The sequence below is a fragment of the Sinohyriopsis cumingii genome, chromosome 14 (genome assembly GCF_028554795.1).
Source record: "Sinohyriopsis cumingii isolate HCF-2022 chromosome 14, ASM2855479v2, whole genome shotgun sequence".
Taxonomy (NCBI): domain Eukaryota; kingdom Metazoa; phylum Mollusca; class Bivalvia; order Unionida; family Unionidae; genus Sinohyriopsis; species Sinohyriopsis cumingii.
The window spans coordinates 113330669-113349809 of record NC_142974.1 but is presented as its reverse complement, the minus strand read 5'-3'; the positions used below and the strand labels follow the sequence as shown (position 1 = coordinate 113349809).

Genomic DNA, 19141 nt, shown 5'->3' with positions numbered 1-19141 from the left:
GGACCATCAATTAATCATAACAAATATATTGTTGAAAGACCCTGTGTTGATACAGCACACTATTTTGAGGGGAGTAGACATAAAAAGCTTGCTAGTAGCTTACAATGAGTTGGTGGTTCTTCCTCCACAAATTATACTGGGCACCGTGTATATACTATTACACTGGCAACCATATATAAAAAATCATGCACTGGAAAATGGCATTAAACCTTAAACAACAACAAGAAGCACACTTCAGGAGAAGCAGAACTAACAATATTTACAAGAACACAGCTGTGGTAGCCATATTGGACAGATAAGCACCATTTTACTTTGAGACTAACTAGATCAACCAAGAAGACTTGCAACGATCACCCCCATGCTAGCATCACTTTCTAGTCAAGTAGGGTTGTGATAACAAGATTTTTATCATGGCTACCATGGCAGCCATATTTGATATTAGATCAGCACTATTTGTTTAGGATCCGATAGATATCAGAAGAAGTCTTTTAATAAAATCACATGTTGACAAGACCATCCATTCAGTATGAGCAATGATACTAAGATTTTCGAAATGGCTGATATTGAAGCCAAATTGAATATCAGACTATCACCATTTTCATTTAGTGCCAACTAGACATCCTAAGAAATCTTCTAGCAAAACCCACACTGATCTTACCATCCCATTGAAAAACAGAGATAACAAGCCTTAGATCGGCACAGTTTCGCCTAGGACCAACCAGAAATCATAAGAAGTCTTTCAGTGACAACACGATGCTGACATGACCATGTCATCCACTACGAAGTAGCAATAACATATTTATGACAAGTGCTGTCATGGCCATATTGGAAATTGATTTGTGTCAATTTCATTCAGGGCCAACAAGGCTTTATATAATGTCCTTAAGTGAACACCCCATGCTATGACCATCCACTCAGATATGACGTAACAGTAATACTTTTACGATGGTTATTATGGTAGCCATATTGGATATCTGACTGGCATACATTTCATCTAGTTCCATCTAGACTATACGATCATATATGTGACGTTTCAAGACAATTACAGCTAAGTAGTTCAGGGTAAGTTGCAAAATGTATGTTGGTTTGCATTGGCAAGCCAATGATGGTACTCTAGTTACATATGAGCTCTGTCAAAGGGTTGGTCATGGGTCTAATTAGTGTATGTGTAGATATACATATGTGTTCACCTACTATTTAACTTTAAACCCTTATATGGATTTAGGCTACGGCGTTAATAAATTTGCATCATTATTCATTCTCATACTTGATTACTTCAAAAACTAGCATAGATTCACATTAAACAATCGGCACAAGTTTGCCTCTTTCCTCAAATTATAGTTGCAGGTTTAAATGACTTGTGACAATCACTAGACATGGGAATGAAATGATTGTCACATTCATGACTCTAATTAAACTCTTATAAAATTGCAGTTTGTAACATTCAGTAGATATGTGTTATTGATCAAATTAAATACCTGTGGAATTTGATCAACATGTGTCCCCACTAAAATCACAGGTGGTGGGATGACTGTGTAAGATGTTGTAGGGGAATGTGCAGAATTCAAGTTCTCTGTGTCAGGTGGAGCACATGAATGTACGGAATTCATCCAGATCTCAACTAGCTCTAAAAAAGGCAAGAAACAAAATACATCATAAACATTCAAAGCATTGACAGAATAATGTACATCTACTGGCTGACAAAATATTTACTAAAACAATACTGACTTAGTTTTTGACAGATTTAATTGAATGTGCATCAGAATGAAATGACTTAAAAATAATGAACCTGAAATTCCTGCTTTTGCCGGACATTCCCAGTAGATGAAAGAATGTGACCTACAAACTTTGCTCAATCAGATATCGATCATGAGAGTTTTGATATATCTCATACATCAATTAGTCTTTGATTTGTCCTTCTAACTGCCAAATAAACATCTAAATGAAGTTAAATGGAAAAATCACTAAGTTTAAAAATTATTTATTTCGCAGGAAATCAATATAGGTGTTGCCAACTAAGCTTACCTAAGATTTAAATGTACGTATTGTTTTCTGTTTGTCAGGCAATCAATCAAGGTGTCACTGTCTAAGCTTGTCTGGTCATTTTGTTTTCCCAGTTTTAAAGGCTATTTAGCCACAAAATGCAAGACAAATAGAGGTTTTACTGCTTATCTCATGACCATATCAAATTCCATATAGTTCAGTGACTGCCCTAGGTCCCGTACTGTTGACGTTATATCAGTCCCTCACACTGTGCTGTTTGTGTTCCTGCGTGTCAGCACAGTTTAAAATAAAGTATGAGAAGCCTAAACTCAAATTAGGGAAAGACAGATACTTGCAACAATAACTGACTTTACAGGAAATGACTGTTAATTAGGTGTTACACATTTTTGAGTAGCAAGTCAGCTGATTGTTAGCAGTTACAACTGAAAAACAGTGGAGTGACATACAAGTACTATTGTTGGGAAAAATCCTGAAGTCCTTATTTCTGAATGAAAATAATATGAAGAAATAATTAGTTCATGAGGATATTAGTTATCATAGAAGGATATTACTATCATTAGAGCTGCATCAAATACGGAGCAAAAAATGACACATTCTGTGGTGCAATTAATAATTAATTCTATCAATCATTTCTTTCTTGGCATGTGATGTTTTATCTCCTTTAAATGCTTTTATGTTGCAACTGACAATTATATGGTTATTATATTACTTTTTCAAGATTAGCCGTAAGGAATCAATCATTTAGTCCACTCAATATTCTCTTCTGAATATAACAGAGTTCTTACAATCTTAACCAAGAAATGTTTACAGTTGTACAAATGAATGTGATTATTTTTGTATATTGAAAAATATCTTGTATCTTTGTCAAATTCAAGATAAATTAATTTACAGATGAGACGAAACCCAGCACGTACCATGAACTTTGCATTTCACTTTCCCCTCAGTGTCAAAGTAACACTCATCTTCTACAATATCAGTAATTTGTCCACTGACATCTGAAACTAACAGGTAAATGGCACGTATTGTCAGGAACATCTGGTGTGTCGTGTAAAAGGCATACTGCCCTGCAAAGTCCCAAATTGTTAAACGTGCGTACTTTCTTACATCCTGCTTTGTTTTGTCTGGATTTTCTTTCAACAATTTTAACATTTTCCTCAATGGATCTGTCTTATGACTTTCAGTGGCATTACTTTCTCCACACTCCCTTTCAAGTATCATGTTATTTTCAGACTGGGTGCGATTACTCTGATCTACTGTGGAAGGTGATTCTTCTTTAAGACTAGCCGTAGATGAAAGATTCTGGCCAATATTCTGTTGAAGAGCCCGGTTATATATTACCTCTGTATCCTTGTTATCATCAGCAACAATACCAGTTAGATTGTGGTCAGCTCTCTCTTGTTGAGGAGAGCTTGCAACCTGTTCCCGATCTGCAGTGCTCTCGCTCATTTTGTAATTCTCATTCAGAACTTTAACAAGGCGCTGTAGTTTATAATCCTGTTCTGAATCTGAAATCAGAAGGAACATATACTACAGCTAAATTGTGCTTTGCAACAAAAAATCAATCTGGAAATGGAAAATGAAAATACAACTTTAATGAGCTTTTGTCTCTCCACTACATGCGGTGGGCCAGATAAGCCACTCCATGCTACTGCAAGTTTAAATACTGTAGTGGTGGTGGGGAGTAGATACCAAGCAACTCAACACCTGCCTGACACTCTTTTGGTGCATGTGTACCTCCACCACATAGGTGTTGACAGGGAGTGATTGACAGTAAAATAGTAATTGCAAGAAAACTACCTTTGGTATGTATGTATGTATGTATGTATGTATGTATGTATGTATGTATGTATGTATGTATGAATGTATGTATGTATGCATGCATGCATGCATGCATGTATGTAATGTAATGTAATGTAATGTAATGTAAACAGCATGTCAGCACAATAACAGCTACATAGCACCAACAAAAAGCAAAATTATAACATGTAAAAATGAGGATTGTACAAGAACTTAGAAAAAATAAACCCTTTCAAAAAATGTAAATACTGCTAGAAAATCAAATCTAACATGATGCTTTAATTTTATCAAATGTATACACATAAACTCGTTGTAAACAATAACTGCCCATGAAAAGACTATGAAGTCAGTGATTAGTAATCATACAGCAAACAATACTTCATCATTAAGCTGATTACAGGTTTAACAAATGCAAATATAATTTCAACAGCAATTGAGCATTCAATGCATGTTTGTTTTGAAAACATTACCTAAGTAATGCCTTTTCCTATTCACCCCATCCTTACACAGTACATCACGTTGGTGTATAATACACTATTCTTTATACTTTGCAATTTATGTACTGTAGTAGCCTTCAAATAAAAAATGGACATAACAAGGCAAAACGTTTAAAAGCCAAACCCATAAAATGCTAGAATGCCACTTGTTTCATTCTGCTACAGTACACACATCCATAGCAGATATTTGTGTTGGTCTATTAATTTCATACGTAGCTAAAACAGTGGATCTTGGCTAATAAGGCCTTATTTCCCACACAGCATAGCTATTGATCTTGACTGGTTTAATGCAATATGATAATGGCATTGTTGTACCAAGCAGCATCAATCTTTTTAAAAGGCTTATATTAGAAAAATATGACTACATTCATTCTGAAAAGGGACTCAGCTGTTGGGATTATTATTTGTGGTTACGGATGCAGTGTATATGTACCAGTAGGAAACAAAACTACGATACTCCTTGGTATATTTTACTGAAAGCATATGTTCATGTTTGGGATATAAAATAGTCTGGTTGATTTCTGTTCACCAACTTTCCAGATTTGGCACATCTGGAACACTTCAGTTGTTTATACAGCTTAATGGTTAGTGGTCGCTTACGGTATCAACCATTTTAAATTAAACATTTTTGAATAAAAAATATTGACCATTGAAAAGTCTATTGGGCACACTTAGCTAATGCTCTGTGTTATATAGGATTCTAGTTACATTTATTAATTAGTGTGTTATTCTGCTATCAGTAACAAAGTTTGCTTGCCCCTTAAAGCAAGCGCTCGCAGATTTTTGTTACCTGCGGTTGCTACCCAACGAACGTTAAAAGTCTCCATGCCAAATGCAGAATCCTGCAGAATTCCACAGAAGGTATAAGAAGTTTGTAACCGTCTGTGTTGGGACCTCGTCAGTTTTTCGAGGGTCATATTATGAGCTCAAAACATGTTGAACGTGCGCAGGAAAATATTTTACAATCTTTTTTATACTATAAAGGTCATATAAGGCAGTGTGCAAAGAAAAGATAACTCTTTTGTTGATTATTTTCGGCGAATGAGAATTCATAGTTATTTCACGACATCTATATAAATAAATGCAGAAATAATGTTTGTATAGTACATTTGAAACAGGACTAAAACTACATTTTGAGATCTGCTTCTGTATAACTAAAAACTTTTCAGAATACTTATTCATTCAATTTTTATGTTTTTTTAAATCAGCAACTTTAGCTAAAATATCTGCTTAATCTGTTAAATTGTAATCAGACAGTAATTGTCATGACCCTGTGAGGCCAAGTCAAGTGTTTCTTGCCGACCTTGTTCAAATAATGTTTATTACAATTTAATAGAAATATGAAATCAAATAATAATAATAATAATAATAATAATAATAAAAATAATGAGTGCAAATTTTGAGTATAGAGCAGATGAGTGTTTCTCAATGCTCTTCCAATAGTTAGTTGTTAATACTGTGAAGCTGTCGAGTGTTTCTCAAGGTTTTCTATAAATGCTGTTAGTTATTATTGTTATAGCCATTGGATGTTTTATAGGGACGTTTTATAGTTAACCTATATTAATGTAATAAAATGCTAGCCGATCTTTCCAGCCCATCAAAAGCAATAATTTTAATATAAACTCTGAACATTATAATTTGATATTTGTAATTGTTTATATCAACTTCTATCATACAAACTGTTGCTTATACTTTAAAGGTTATGGACTTCCAACTTGTTTGGGATGGCAGTCTATATTGTATGTCAGATTTAATATCTATTAAAGAACAAAACACTGTTTTTGTCCTCATGCTTGCCATAGCCTTAGAATTTAAAATTTCAGTAAATGAAAAGTTGGAGAAAAGTTCTTGTCTTGCTGAATCTTCACTAGTTCTTTCCACAAAACAATGTTAAATACATATCACTATTGACTATGAATTCAACAATAGAAATTTTGAAATGCAATAGCACGATAAATTTCATTGGCCTTGTGGAAGTGGACTACTGTTAAATGTGAGCCATCACTAAGATGATAAATCAAATGCACACATGTACACACGCAAATACAATCTACAAGCCTTCTAACGTAAACCCCCAGGTGGCCTGGTTAATGGCTTATATGGTGTTATTATATATACAACTCACCACATAGCTAGGTTACAAAGCAGGTTAGCATGCAACATAGGGTGCAAGCAGCATATGCACTTGTGCAAACACATAGAGAAGCAAAAAGAACTTTAAAAATACAGATACACATAATATAATGATATGTACTCTGCTAATAATAATAAGTGCAAGTTTGCTAAGTGGTCTAAGGTTGACATTGTCCGGGGTGGGAGTGGAAGACAAGCGTCCCAATCCTCCAAAAATGCCCCATACGGCTTGCGTATCTGATTCCCTCTGTCAACTAAAATCCAGCTCCTGGCCTTCGCGAGTGGCAGACCACGTTTTCCACTAACAGGAGATAGGGTGAAGGCGGGCAACTCTCGCCTTAAAACCAGTTGATTCGGGTAGATGGGACTCGTAAACCATGGATGGTCGCTCATCTAGGAGAAGGACACCTCCGATTCCAAACCTCTGCTGCGTTGTGGCTATACCCACTCATGGGAAAGGCTAAGGGAGTAAACCCCAAAAGAAAATCCGGAGACGGAGTTCCTAAGGCGTTCTGACATTGACTTCAACGGCACTCTGGCAACTCCTGCGACGCTGTTGATGCCAAGTTGTATCGTCATTAGTCGTTCCCTTGGGCCCACCAGCTGAGTGGAGAGGGGGGATCTGCTGCATGGGCAACAGCTGAATCTCCATACCAGCCTGCCCATGCTTCATAGGTCCAATGGAAAGGACACTCCAGCGTCGTCGTACGGCGTCGGCACATTACAAAAAGTAGCAGTTTGCCAGTTCTAAGTCAAAGCTCGATTGGCGTAGAGCTTGGCGCCAGAAGTCACTTCTGACAGTGGGAGAGATCACCAGGTCTCACTGGACAGCTACCGCCCTCTTCAAGCTGGGCAGACCGAAGTCAGTAAGGTGCTGCCCGCCATGGCCTGCCTGCTTCACTGGGCGCGTGGAGCTTAGAGAACCATCTCGACAAGTGGGCCACAAAACTCCGCACCAGGAAAGCCTAAAAGAAGAAAGAAGAAATAAGAAGACTCCAACTCTTCGTTTTGCAACCTGGAACATCAGGACCATGTGTACTGGATTGACCGCTGAACTACAGCAGATCGACGATGCACGGAGGACTGCCGTCACTGACAGAGAACACTCTCGACTGAACATCGACATTGCCTGCCTCCAGAAGACCCGACTGGCTGACAGCAGCACCGTCAGGGAAGCCAATTACACGTTATTTTGGCAGAGGAAGCCCTCGGATGACCTTAGGGAGCATGGTGTAGGCTTTGCCGTAAAGAACACGCTAATCGCCTTCATTAAACCTCCATCATCAGGTACTGAGAGAACCCATGCCGTCCGGCTGCCAACATTCTTAGGCCCGGTCAACAACTATGAGGCTCTGAACCAGGCAATATACAGTACCACAAGCAATGAATGCCTTTACTTACTAGTAGACTTCAATGCTAAAGTGGGAGCTGACCATGAGACCTGGTCCACCTGTCTCGGCTTTTACGAAAGGTGCAAGATCAACGAGAATGATCAGCGAATGCTGCAGATGTGCTGCTCCCACAGCGTATGTGTGACCAAATCTTTCTAAAAAGGAAGGAGATTCACCAGGTGTCGTGGAGATATCCACGTTAACGCCACTGGCACAAGATAGACCTCATCATCACCAGGCGTGCAGAACTGGCAAGTGTCCTCCTCACCCGCAGCTACCACAGTGCTGATTGCGACACGAACCATTCCCTCGTGGCCAGCAAGGTGCGAATATTACCCAAGAAGCTGCACCATGCCAAGAAGAATGGTCAACCACGCATCAGCACCCGCTGTGCAAGCAACCCATAGAAAACACAGCAGTTCATCAGCAAACTGAAGGAAACCCTTACCAAAGTGACACCTGATGACACCATTGACTCCAAGTGGTCCCATATCCGTGAATCTGTGTACAATTCAGCCATCACAGCTTATGAGGCAAACTGGGAGGCGATGGAGCCTGTGACGGAGGCAAAGAGGAAAGCACTCCTGGCATACAAGGCTGCATCTTGCCCCAGAATGCAACAAGCCCTCTGGATTGCAAGGAACAACGCCTATAAGACTGTTCGCCGCTGTGCCAACGCCTTTTGGCTGAACCTTTGCAACTGTATACAGACAGCTGCCGACACCGATGATGCAAGAGGAATGTATGAGGGTATCAACAAGGCGACAGGCCCCCCTCCCCCACCTACAAGACCGCCCCCCTCAAGTCCATGACTGGCGAAGTCATCACATACCAGGAGAAACAACTTCAGCGATGGGTTGAGCACTATCTCGAGCTATATGCAATCCAGAACAATGTCACTGGAACTGCCCTGGACGCCATTCCAGACCTGCCTCTCATGGAGGAGCTAGACACACAGCCCACCCTGGAAGAGCTCGAAAAAGCCATCGATTGCCTTGCCTGTGGGAAGGCTCCTGCAAGCGACGTCATTCCGCCCGAAGTCCTCAAGAGCGGAAAACCAGCACTGATCCAGCCCCTACACACACTCCTCTGCCCTTGCTGGGAACAGGGATATATCCCACAGGACATGCGTGACGCTAACATCGTCACTTTGTACAAAAACAAAGGAGACTGTAGCGACTGCAACAACTACCTGGGCATCTCCCTCCTCAGCATCACTGGAAAAGGCTTTCGCCAGTGTTTCCTTAGCGTGCTTGCAGATCCTAGCCTGCCGCGTATACCCAGAGCCCCAGTGTGGATTTCAAGCCAGCAGGTCAACTGTAGACATGATCTTCTCAATAGTCAGCTGCAGGAGAGGTGTCGCGAGCAGCAGATGCCCCTCTACATTGCCTTCATAGACCTGACAAAGGCGTTTCACCTGGTTAGTCGGAGTGGACTCTTCAGAATGCTGCAGAAGAGCGGCTGCATAACACGTCTGCTTGCTGTCATTATGTCGTTCCACGAGAACATGCACGGCACAGTGTGCTTCAATGGCGTAACATCTGAAGCCTTCCCAGTCATCAGCGGCGTCAATCAAAGCTGTGTCCTTGCGCCGACGCTCTTTGCCATCTTCTTCTCCATGCTTCTCCAGTACGCATTCAAGGACTGCAGCTAGGGAGTGTACATCCATAACAGGCTCACAGCAAGCTGTTCAACATCGCCTGTCTCCGTGCTAAGACTAAAGTTACAGAGGTACTCGTCCGTGAATTGCTCCTCGCCGACGATGCAGCCTTGACATCACACACGGAAGATGGACTTCAGCAACTGCTATGCCGCCTCTCCCATGCTTGTAAGGAATTTGGACTGACCATCAGTTTGACGAAAACGAACGTCATGGTGCAGGACGCAGACTCCCCACCCTCTGTCACCATCGATGGGTACAACTTGGAAGTTGTCGAGAACTTCACATACCTCCGGTCTAACATCTATAGCTCACTCTCCATTGATTCTGAGGTGAATGGCATTATTGCCAAGGCATCAGCAGTGATGGCCAGACGTAACCAGAGAGTCTGGAACATCTCCATCCTCACCGAAAAGACCAAACTGCGTGTCTACCAGTCCTGCGTGCTCAGCTCACTTCTCTACAGCAACGAAACATTGACCACCTATGCAAGACACGATAGGAAACTCAGCAGCTTCCACCTGAGATGTCTGCGGCGCATTCTGCACATCAAATCGCAGGACAAAGTACCGAACACAGAGGTTCTAGAACGCGCCAACACGAACAGCATGCTTTTCATTCTCAGCGAGAGGCGCCTTCGCTGGTTTGGCCATGTCAAGTAAATGAACCCAGACCGCATTTACAAGGACCTGTTACATGGGGAGTTAGCCGAAGTTACACGACCAACTGGATGACCAGATCTGCGCTACAAAGATGTTTGCAAGAAGGATATGAAGACGGCGAACATCAATGTCAACGACTGGGAGAGCTGGGCAAACAACCGTTCCAGCTGGCGTCTAGCTGTGAGGCAGGGAGTTCAAAACGCAGAGGAAGAGAGAAATATAAAACAAGCTGAAAAGAGAGCTAGAAAGAAGAATAAACAAAAGCTTACTTTAGAGATACGCCATCGTCTCCCGTAGACAGACGGATGCAAACATGCTAACTGTGCTAACATAGTACATACTTTTAGTCAAAGGTTAATATGACGGCTTAAAAATTCATCCTTGTATGCACATATTTAGAGCATGTGGATAATGAAAAACATGTCACTTCTAGTTGCTCTTTTGACCTGACAAGAAGCATTTTAAGCAACTTCAGTATTACCGGTATGTCCTTTCTAAGATGAATAAAATTGATTCATAACATAGAAAATTTCCAAACTACTTGCATACAATAGCTGACTGAAAGTATTAGGTCAATGTTTAATAAGAACATTACTGTTATTATCACCAATTTGTTCTGATGTACAATTTAAAGGTCTATATGGATTATATTCTTTGTGCATAAACATAAATCTGTTCACTATTCATCCAGTACCTGTCCAATGGTCATCCAAAATCTAAACTTTCTATCCGTTCTTGTACCTGAAAATGTTTATGCCTGTATTATATATGACTGCCACATTTGTTTGAAAAGTGACATGTGGGAAATAACAAATCTCTCAACAATTTAGTTAAACTAATATTGTCATCAACCTCAATATCGTTGAAAATATTTGTTATATGCCCACCATAAAAAGACAGAGCGTATTATAATTTCTTCTATTCATCAATTCATTAGCAATTTCGACCGCCAATTCCTATCCGACCATAGCTGTTCACCAACTGCAGTTATCAACCATCTTCCACTTGAGTAAGACATATTCCAAATGATGCCAAGCCAAAAGGTAAATGTTGATCTGATTGGTAGAAAGAAACCAGTTCTTGCACAATAATAACTTATCCCCCCCCCCCCAATACAATCACAAAACTATGAGATTATCTTGTACTTGAAACAAGGAAGAATTATATAAATTTCAGGTCAACCAAAAGAAAATTGATATCAACATACTGTGACTAATTGAATTTTCCACAGTCTGGTTTCCAAACTTGTGGATCATCTGCTACTGGGATTGGAAAGAATCCTGTCAATCATGGGCTCAAATGAGGGTAAGGTACAAGCTATTCATTGTGTAGTCCAGTGTCATGACCACTGACAAACATAATTTTTTATCACCAATAAAAATAGTAAGGTGAACGACTTAAAGAAGAAAAATGGTTTAAATGTAATAATAGTAGTTCTGTAACACAAACCAGGTCCAAACGTTATTGATGGCTTTCACTAGAGGTAAGAAACTATTAAATTTGGAATCAAAATAAGAAGGGTCAAAGTAAAACAGTAAGAAGAGACAGAGTGAAAACAACAACCTTTGAAAAATTTAAGTTAATTTACGTCCCTGGTAAAAACACTGTAAAAATTTAAAAAAATAACATACGGTTTTAAGAATCAAATCTAAAAATAATCCAAGAATAATCCACAAATTAAATTTTAGGGGTCCTAATAATGAAATGTTTTAATGAATTCAAGTTTTAGTCCCAACGAAGAATCCAAAATGGAATGCGATGACGTATACTAGAGTCAGTATGGTGTTGGATCGTCTACAAATCTTTCTTTATCCCACAGTCAATAATATCCCGGTGTTTGAATTTCAGAAAAATTTAATTCAATGTCTTTGTCCAAGAATTCGGCATGAGCACTCAAATATTTATAAGAAAAAGTAATTAATTTTTTAGAATCCAAATAATTTGAATAAAAATAATAACTTCAAACTCTCACAACATACACTGTCCAGCGTAAAGAAAAAGCCCCGAGAAATATCTATATAAACAAAGCTTATACAGTAACTTGAAACTCAAAACATTCCTGGATGAGGGTCAACTCCAGAATTTTTTAGAAGTATTTACGTCTTAAAGCATGTAGACCCAGCATGACCTTGATAAAAACCTATCAATTTACACTAAGAATAAGATAAAAATAAAAAGTTGTTTACTTGTCTCAGTGATTTCTGAATCAAGGTCAGGAACTAGGTCAGCATAAGATACAAAGTTCTGTGTTTACGTTTAACTCTAAGGTCAAACTAATTTGTGGAAAATATCAAATTCCATGTAACCAAAATTACATTATTTTTACATTTAATGAAATTAATTTTTTTTTTACAACTTACAATTAAATTAAATCAAATACTGTATACATAACAACATAGTATATCATGCACTGATACGTGGTGTTAAAACCACAAACAACAACCAATTAACATTAATTACTTTCATACTCATTAAATTAGAACAGAGAAATAAATTGTCTTCACAGTTACATAAAGTGCAGCAGTTGTTTTAACAAAAAGTGTTACACTGACCAACAAGGTCCGCTCACATATATCAACCAGCCCTGCAGAAAATCTCTTTTGGGAGAAGTAATATATGTTTAAGAGGACTGCTTCAACTTTGTCATAAAGGTGTAATTTTTTACTTCACGATATCCCTTGAAGTAATTTTATTCTGATGTTCTGAACAGCCTTCTCCAAAAAGTCATGGGCAACATAACCTTCCAGGTTATATTTTAAAACCTCATGATTTGTGTCCTACCATGACACAGTTTACCATCATCTATTGTTTTCTTGTATACCTGAACGAAATTATCTGCACCATTTAAATAACAAAACGCAGATCATTCCTTCAAGATTAGTAGTGACTTACATAAGGCAATAAGAAATATGTTTCAGGTTTGCAGACCATCTCTATCTTTCATTGCTGTCTCTAGCACCACCACCCCCCAGTAAAAAAATTTATATATTTTTTTAGTCTTGGAAATTGATTTGTGCATGTAATTAAACCATTTGTGCCCAGTACATGAAGTACTTAGTACACTAAAAAATACTAATCATTATAATATACTACATTTTACAAAAGCTCCTGAAATTGATTCATACATCTAACTGAAACTGTTTTACCCTGCACTTGAAGCACATATACGTTATACTAGTGGATTCTGATGTTTTATCAATAAAGTACGATGAAATCTCTGATAACACAAAATGGCCTTGTCGGTACTATAAATTATAGCTATACATACTGTGGCAAATTATCATACATGTATACTACTATAACATGGTTTGTATCAAACCATTCACTGATCCATGAAACTCACATTATGTTCGTACTATATAACCCCATATACTGCAAATATCCTATTGGTAATGTTTATTAATGAATTTAATTCACATGCAATTCACTATATTACCTGCAGCAGACAAATTACTTCATTTGTTTCTTTGGTATTCAAAAGCTAATTACATTTGCCTTAATTTCGGTTAATAGCCAACTGGGTTATCATTTGGTTATGTTCTGTTATTTCTGTATATGCTATGTCACCAAGTAAGAGACCTAAACGACATTTGGTTTGTTTGGTTTCCAGTTGTTTGGTTTCTATGGGTATACAAGGACATGTTGTGAGCTTTTCAGTAGCTGTGTCATTGGCTGTCCATCAGTGAACACCTAAAAGCTACAGTCTCCACCATTTACCAGAAGATAGTCCCAGTACCAGAGTTTTGTCAATATTGATAGTGATTAGTATAGATTCCCATTTTGAGTTAAGAGTATATGCTTACCAGAAGAAGTAACCCAATAACAATTGTAATTACAATGAGCTTGCAGTTACTATATATATTCAAAACCATGCCATTGTAAGAAGCAAAAAAAATTCATAGCAAATGAGAAAATAATAGGCATGGGAGCCCTGAAACAATACCAAATAATTTGGCAAAAAGTAACCATTTCATGGAAAGCTGTCAAAACGCAAATGAACAATTTGCATGAAATCAAAGGATGCTTCATGTAAATTTAGATTACCATGTCAGAGGTGAAAGGTTATCTGATAGTTTCTATAACAATTCATAGTCCCAAATGGAATAATCTCATTCAAGATATTTGCATTTTTTGTGAAACATTATGTAACCCACCCAACTGCAATGGAAATTTGAAGATATGTCTTTACATATGCAAAACCAGTTACAGCTGCAAACAAAAATGTTAATGCCAAGGTGGTATGGAACTGCTCTTTATAGAAATGAACAAAATGAAACTAGGAGTATTGTGTGTATTTTCACAAAGACAACAATGTTTACATCACAGAAGGAGACATCAGAGAACCTAAAATAACAGGAGGATCCTAAATTGTATATTATTTGCTTGTCAGATTGTAAATACTATTAAAATCTCTAGATATAAAACCTTTTTACATTAGACTCATCATAATCTTCAGATGTAAACAAATTAAAATCTCCAGATATAAGGCCGTTTTACATTAGTCTCATATATTACATGTCTGCCAGTTGGTAAACACTATCATAATCTTCAGATGTAAAGCACTTATACATAAGATGGATACAGCTTAAACATATTCAATTTTAAATCAATATATGTCTTCCTTGTCTTAAAAAAGAAAAATTGTATTCCATATCACAAGATATATGTTCCCTATGGTCAACGTCTCTGATACAAAAAGTCAAAATGGCATGTTGTCCTTTGTTCATCCATCCATTAACACAAGCTTCTTATCACTGTTTACTCTAACTACTTGGAAAATGGACATGAAACTTTAAGCATGCATTCACCCCATGAATGACTTGGTTCTAAATAAAAATCTTGTGCCGCTACCTTGAAATTTGTATCACTGTTTCTGAATGGATGTCCATATCACCATAGGGTTTTCACTAAAGGACTTATGATAATGACTAGTTGATCTAAGTGAAAATGATACTGATCAGTTCTCTAGTATTGGTCATTGTGCTGACTAACTTGAACATCTGTCATTTCTAATTGTGTGGGAAATTTCCTTCTTTTAGTCATTGTGACCTTTAACTCTAGACCGTGAAGCTAGATTATTTTTCATCCTGAAATCAAAACATGTAGGTTTCTCCCATGCCCCAAATGCAAACTACTTAAAATCTCTGGTAATGTTAGATTGTAGAAAACTTAGGTTATTGTGCCAAAACAAAACAGAGATGAATGGTCAGATGTCAGCACAGCACAATACATTTCACCTCCTGGTATGTGAATAAATAGAGAAATGTATATATTTTATATTTGTATGCCCACATACCATTTTCTTGCCTCGTCCATTCACAGGTCGATAAAGAAACATCACGGCAGTTGACATAGACATCTATGCCCTCTGTACTACGTCTCTCGGAAATGTTTACTTCCTCTCCAAGAAGACGTTTGACCAGGGTTGTCTTTCCTACACCCATGTGTCCGACAACCATGATTCTTATGCTGTATATAGTTTCCTTTCCATCTTTTAGAGCATCTTCAAAAAGTTGGATGGATCTATCATCCATGTTCTGAATTTCTACTGGAACACCTGTACATGTAATGGATTATTTTTATTGTTAACAGTGAGGCAAATTGAAAAATAATGACTACCCGAAACATCAGATAGTGTATCCTCTAGGGGTGCAAGACTGAGAGTCAAAAATCACCTTGGTGTCAAACCTGGGGGGAAAGACTGAGTAATAATTAAAAAAACTTTGGTACCAAAAATGGGGGTGAAATTAAAAATTTGGAGGTCTCTGAAGCACAAATGAGGGTAAAGTGAAATACTGATCAGAGAGTGTAATTTCAATGTACGCTATCCAAGTTATTCATGCTAATATACTGGAGACTTGTGCAACATTCATAAATCCATTGTCATAAAAGCTCACCACATTTGGTCAACATATAAAAAAATTGATCCAAACATTTACATCTACAATCTGATTAAAACTGACATATACTTATAAAATGTAAACTTGGCAACACCGGAACAATTATTAAGTGCTTCTAAACAATTAAATCGTATGTGTGCACTTGCTTGCCTTTGCAACATGTATAATGTAGAGAAGGATGGCATGCATTCATGTACTGTGAATATATTTACATGTGACTATGTATACATGTTATAATTATGGAAATCATGCATCATATAAAGCAACAACTGAATAAAATGACTGATTTGTTTGCTTCAAAAATAGGCTTAAATTAATTCAAAGTGACCTAACTTAAACACTTTTAAAATTGGCAGGTGAATCTTGCCAAAGTAGGGAATACCAGCATATAAACATGTATTAACAAAATTATAAAATACGAAACAGTTTTATAAAGAATATAAGTTGTCAGCATGCTTTTATGTTTGTTGTTTGTTTTGTTTTGTTTTGTTTTTACTTTTAAAAGCATGGAATTTCCAAGAGGAAGTGAAAATAATCAAGAGTAATCAACACATGCATAACTAAAAAACCAAGCTGTCAAGTGTCCAGAACAAATTACACTCAGCAATCGGACATCAAAATGAACTGGTTTGTTTAATTATTCCTACATCATCCGAAATATGAATGCGACATTCATATTCGGCTTCGGCATGACAAGATGGAGACTTCTATAAATAATCGTTTGAGTACATTGGTTATCTGATACATCTTCTATTGGTTAGTATGTTTCTTATTTATTTTCCCAAAAAGAAAACATTATTAAAATAATTTGTTACAAACGAAAGGCAGATGGTGCAAGTGTCTATGTAAAAAGGAAATATCTAATGCCGCGAGATTATGCAACCTGCGAGAACATGAGAAACATGGGAATTTTAGACGCTGTAACCCATGAGTGCTTTACTGTGTAACCCTGATTGACTGTGGCGTGCAGATGGCGTCTCAATGAAAGCGCCCCCTACTGGCCATAAACACAATGTGTATTGCCCCGCACTGATAATGATGTACGCTAACCTGCCAGCCGCCATTGCGACAGTCCATAGAGATGTATCATTTTGATATGAATTTTTTTTAGTAAGAACTAACATGCAGATAACAATCACAAATGAACTGACTTTGTACAACTATATTGGTCTTAAATTTTAAAACAACAAATATGATTATATTTGCAGTCAAAATCAATAAAAATGATTATGCACGACTAACGTCACTTCGAGTTTACACTCTGGACGATAAAAAAAATATATTCATTACACTTTAATTTCATTTTACATATTTTAAAATTGTTTGTCTTTACGATTAGGTTCCAACTGCAATATGTATAACTTATATTTATTATCCAAACGTGAATTAGGAATTGTAAATGTAAAAAAGTATGTAGTTTTCGTTGTCGCGTGATATTAAAAAATAGAATTACCTGATTTATGTAAATACTCCAGTCTATATACATTAATCACATTACTTCCAACTTCACTGCTTGTGGTGTATATAATTCCATGCTGGTCATCATAGAATATTGTATGGAGATCTGACGATACTGTGTGTATGGTCACTAGTTGACCGCTGTCTGTCAGCTGATGAATTCTGTTGTCGTCACACACGTACACATAATCCCTGTCAGCCATTATCGACCCCGGTGTTATTAATTCCTGGTGTTGATACAGAAACTTGTGTGAGTGTGGATTAAACATATTATATGCATAAACACCTCTATTAGTGGAGTCATCAGTTCGAAACGAGATGTAAGCTGTGTTGGCTTTTATGGCCATGTGAGTAGGACTCCAACTAGTACCAACTAGACAGATGTTGTGAATTGAGTCCAGACGTCCATCTGTAATCGATACAACTCCCCAACACAACATCCTGCCGAAATTCCTACCGCTGACAACGAGTTTGTTTGCTTTCCATTTTGCCAATGAATAACATTCATCAAATCCCATGTTTACATCGAACATTTTGACCAGTTTTACGTCATATACAGATTTAAATGACATGATTACAATCGAACCGTTCGACAGAGACACGGCTACTTCCGTCTTGCTAATAAGACAGACACCCGTGGGACAGGACTCCAATTTTTGTGATGTAGATAGAAGTTTGCCGTCATGACGAGTGTAAAGCTGGAGATTCCTCGCATCGTTGTCTATGACCAGCACCGTGTCTTTGATTACAACAACGCCACTGTAGTAGGGTTCAATGTGGACTGTGGATAAAAGAGTGACTCATATCAGGATACGGAATAAAGAAAGTACAGACATATATACTTTTAGTGGACAATGTGAAATAAACTTGTACACATCTGTGTATCTATTTCTGACATAAAACAATAGTCTAAAGCCGTAATTTTCGCCACCACCACCATTATCGTAATAGTCGTATTATTTCGATTATTACTATATTATACTAATTGCACAATCCCGTTTGTTTTTATCCCCTGGCGATATTTTATAAAATGATCATCAATTATAAACCATGCTCAAAAAAGTAATTTTAATCGTAATTTAGCCACCACTACCATTGTTGTAATAGTCGTATTATTTGCATTATTATTATTACCATCAATTTAGTTGCTAAATTGTAGTGTTTTGCAACTACAACTACTGCTATTGAAGTCATAATCTGCGTTAAAATAAATGCCCAGATATAAAATATACAGGGAAAGAGGGAATGGTCACAGGAAACTAGTACTACTGTAGCCTTTACGTTTGAGCATAAAAATAAAAATACCTTGCCCCGAGTATGGTAGGGCTACAGAGGAAGAGGTGATTTTACATAAATTTCTTGTAATTCCTGATAATTGCCATATGGGATTTATTAATGCAAACCCCTTGATTGAGATAACACGGAGTCAGTCTATCCCTATTCTCAAGAAAACGTATCCCCTTGGTCATATAATATAAACTATTGCGATTTTTTTTGGCGATGCCCATAATGCACACTTACTCGGCATTAAACGTAAATTTACACATCAGTTTGCACGGAGGATCAATACAATTTTACAACTGTTGAGGCTAGCACCATACAACGATGTGTAAATGAGTTGGAATGTAAATTCTGATTA

General features: G+C 37.5%; 1 protein-coding gene across 1 annotated transcript in view; it reads right to left on the bottom strand.

Moving 5' to 3' along the window:
- The window catches only part of LOC149784628 (uncharacterized), a 66442-nt gene extending 48500 nt beyond the window's left edge, over positions 1-17942 (bottom strand). The window contains exons 1-4 of the mRNA XM_089933019.1: positions 17498-17942; positions 15441-15701; positions 2919-3509; positions 1479-1627 (exon numbers count right to left, since the gene is read on the bottom strand). Of these exons, the coding sequence (XP_089789145.1) occupies positions 1479-1627; positions 2919-3509; positions 15441-15701; positions 17498-17942 (1446 nt within the window). The remainder of the gene's footprint in view (positions 1-1478; positions 1628-2918; positions 3510-15440; positions 15702-17497) is intronic.
- Between the last annotated feature and the right edge of the window lie 1199 nt (positions 17943-19141).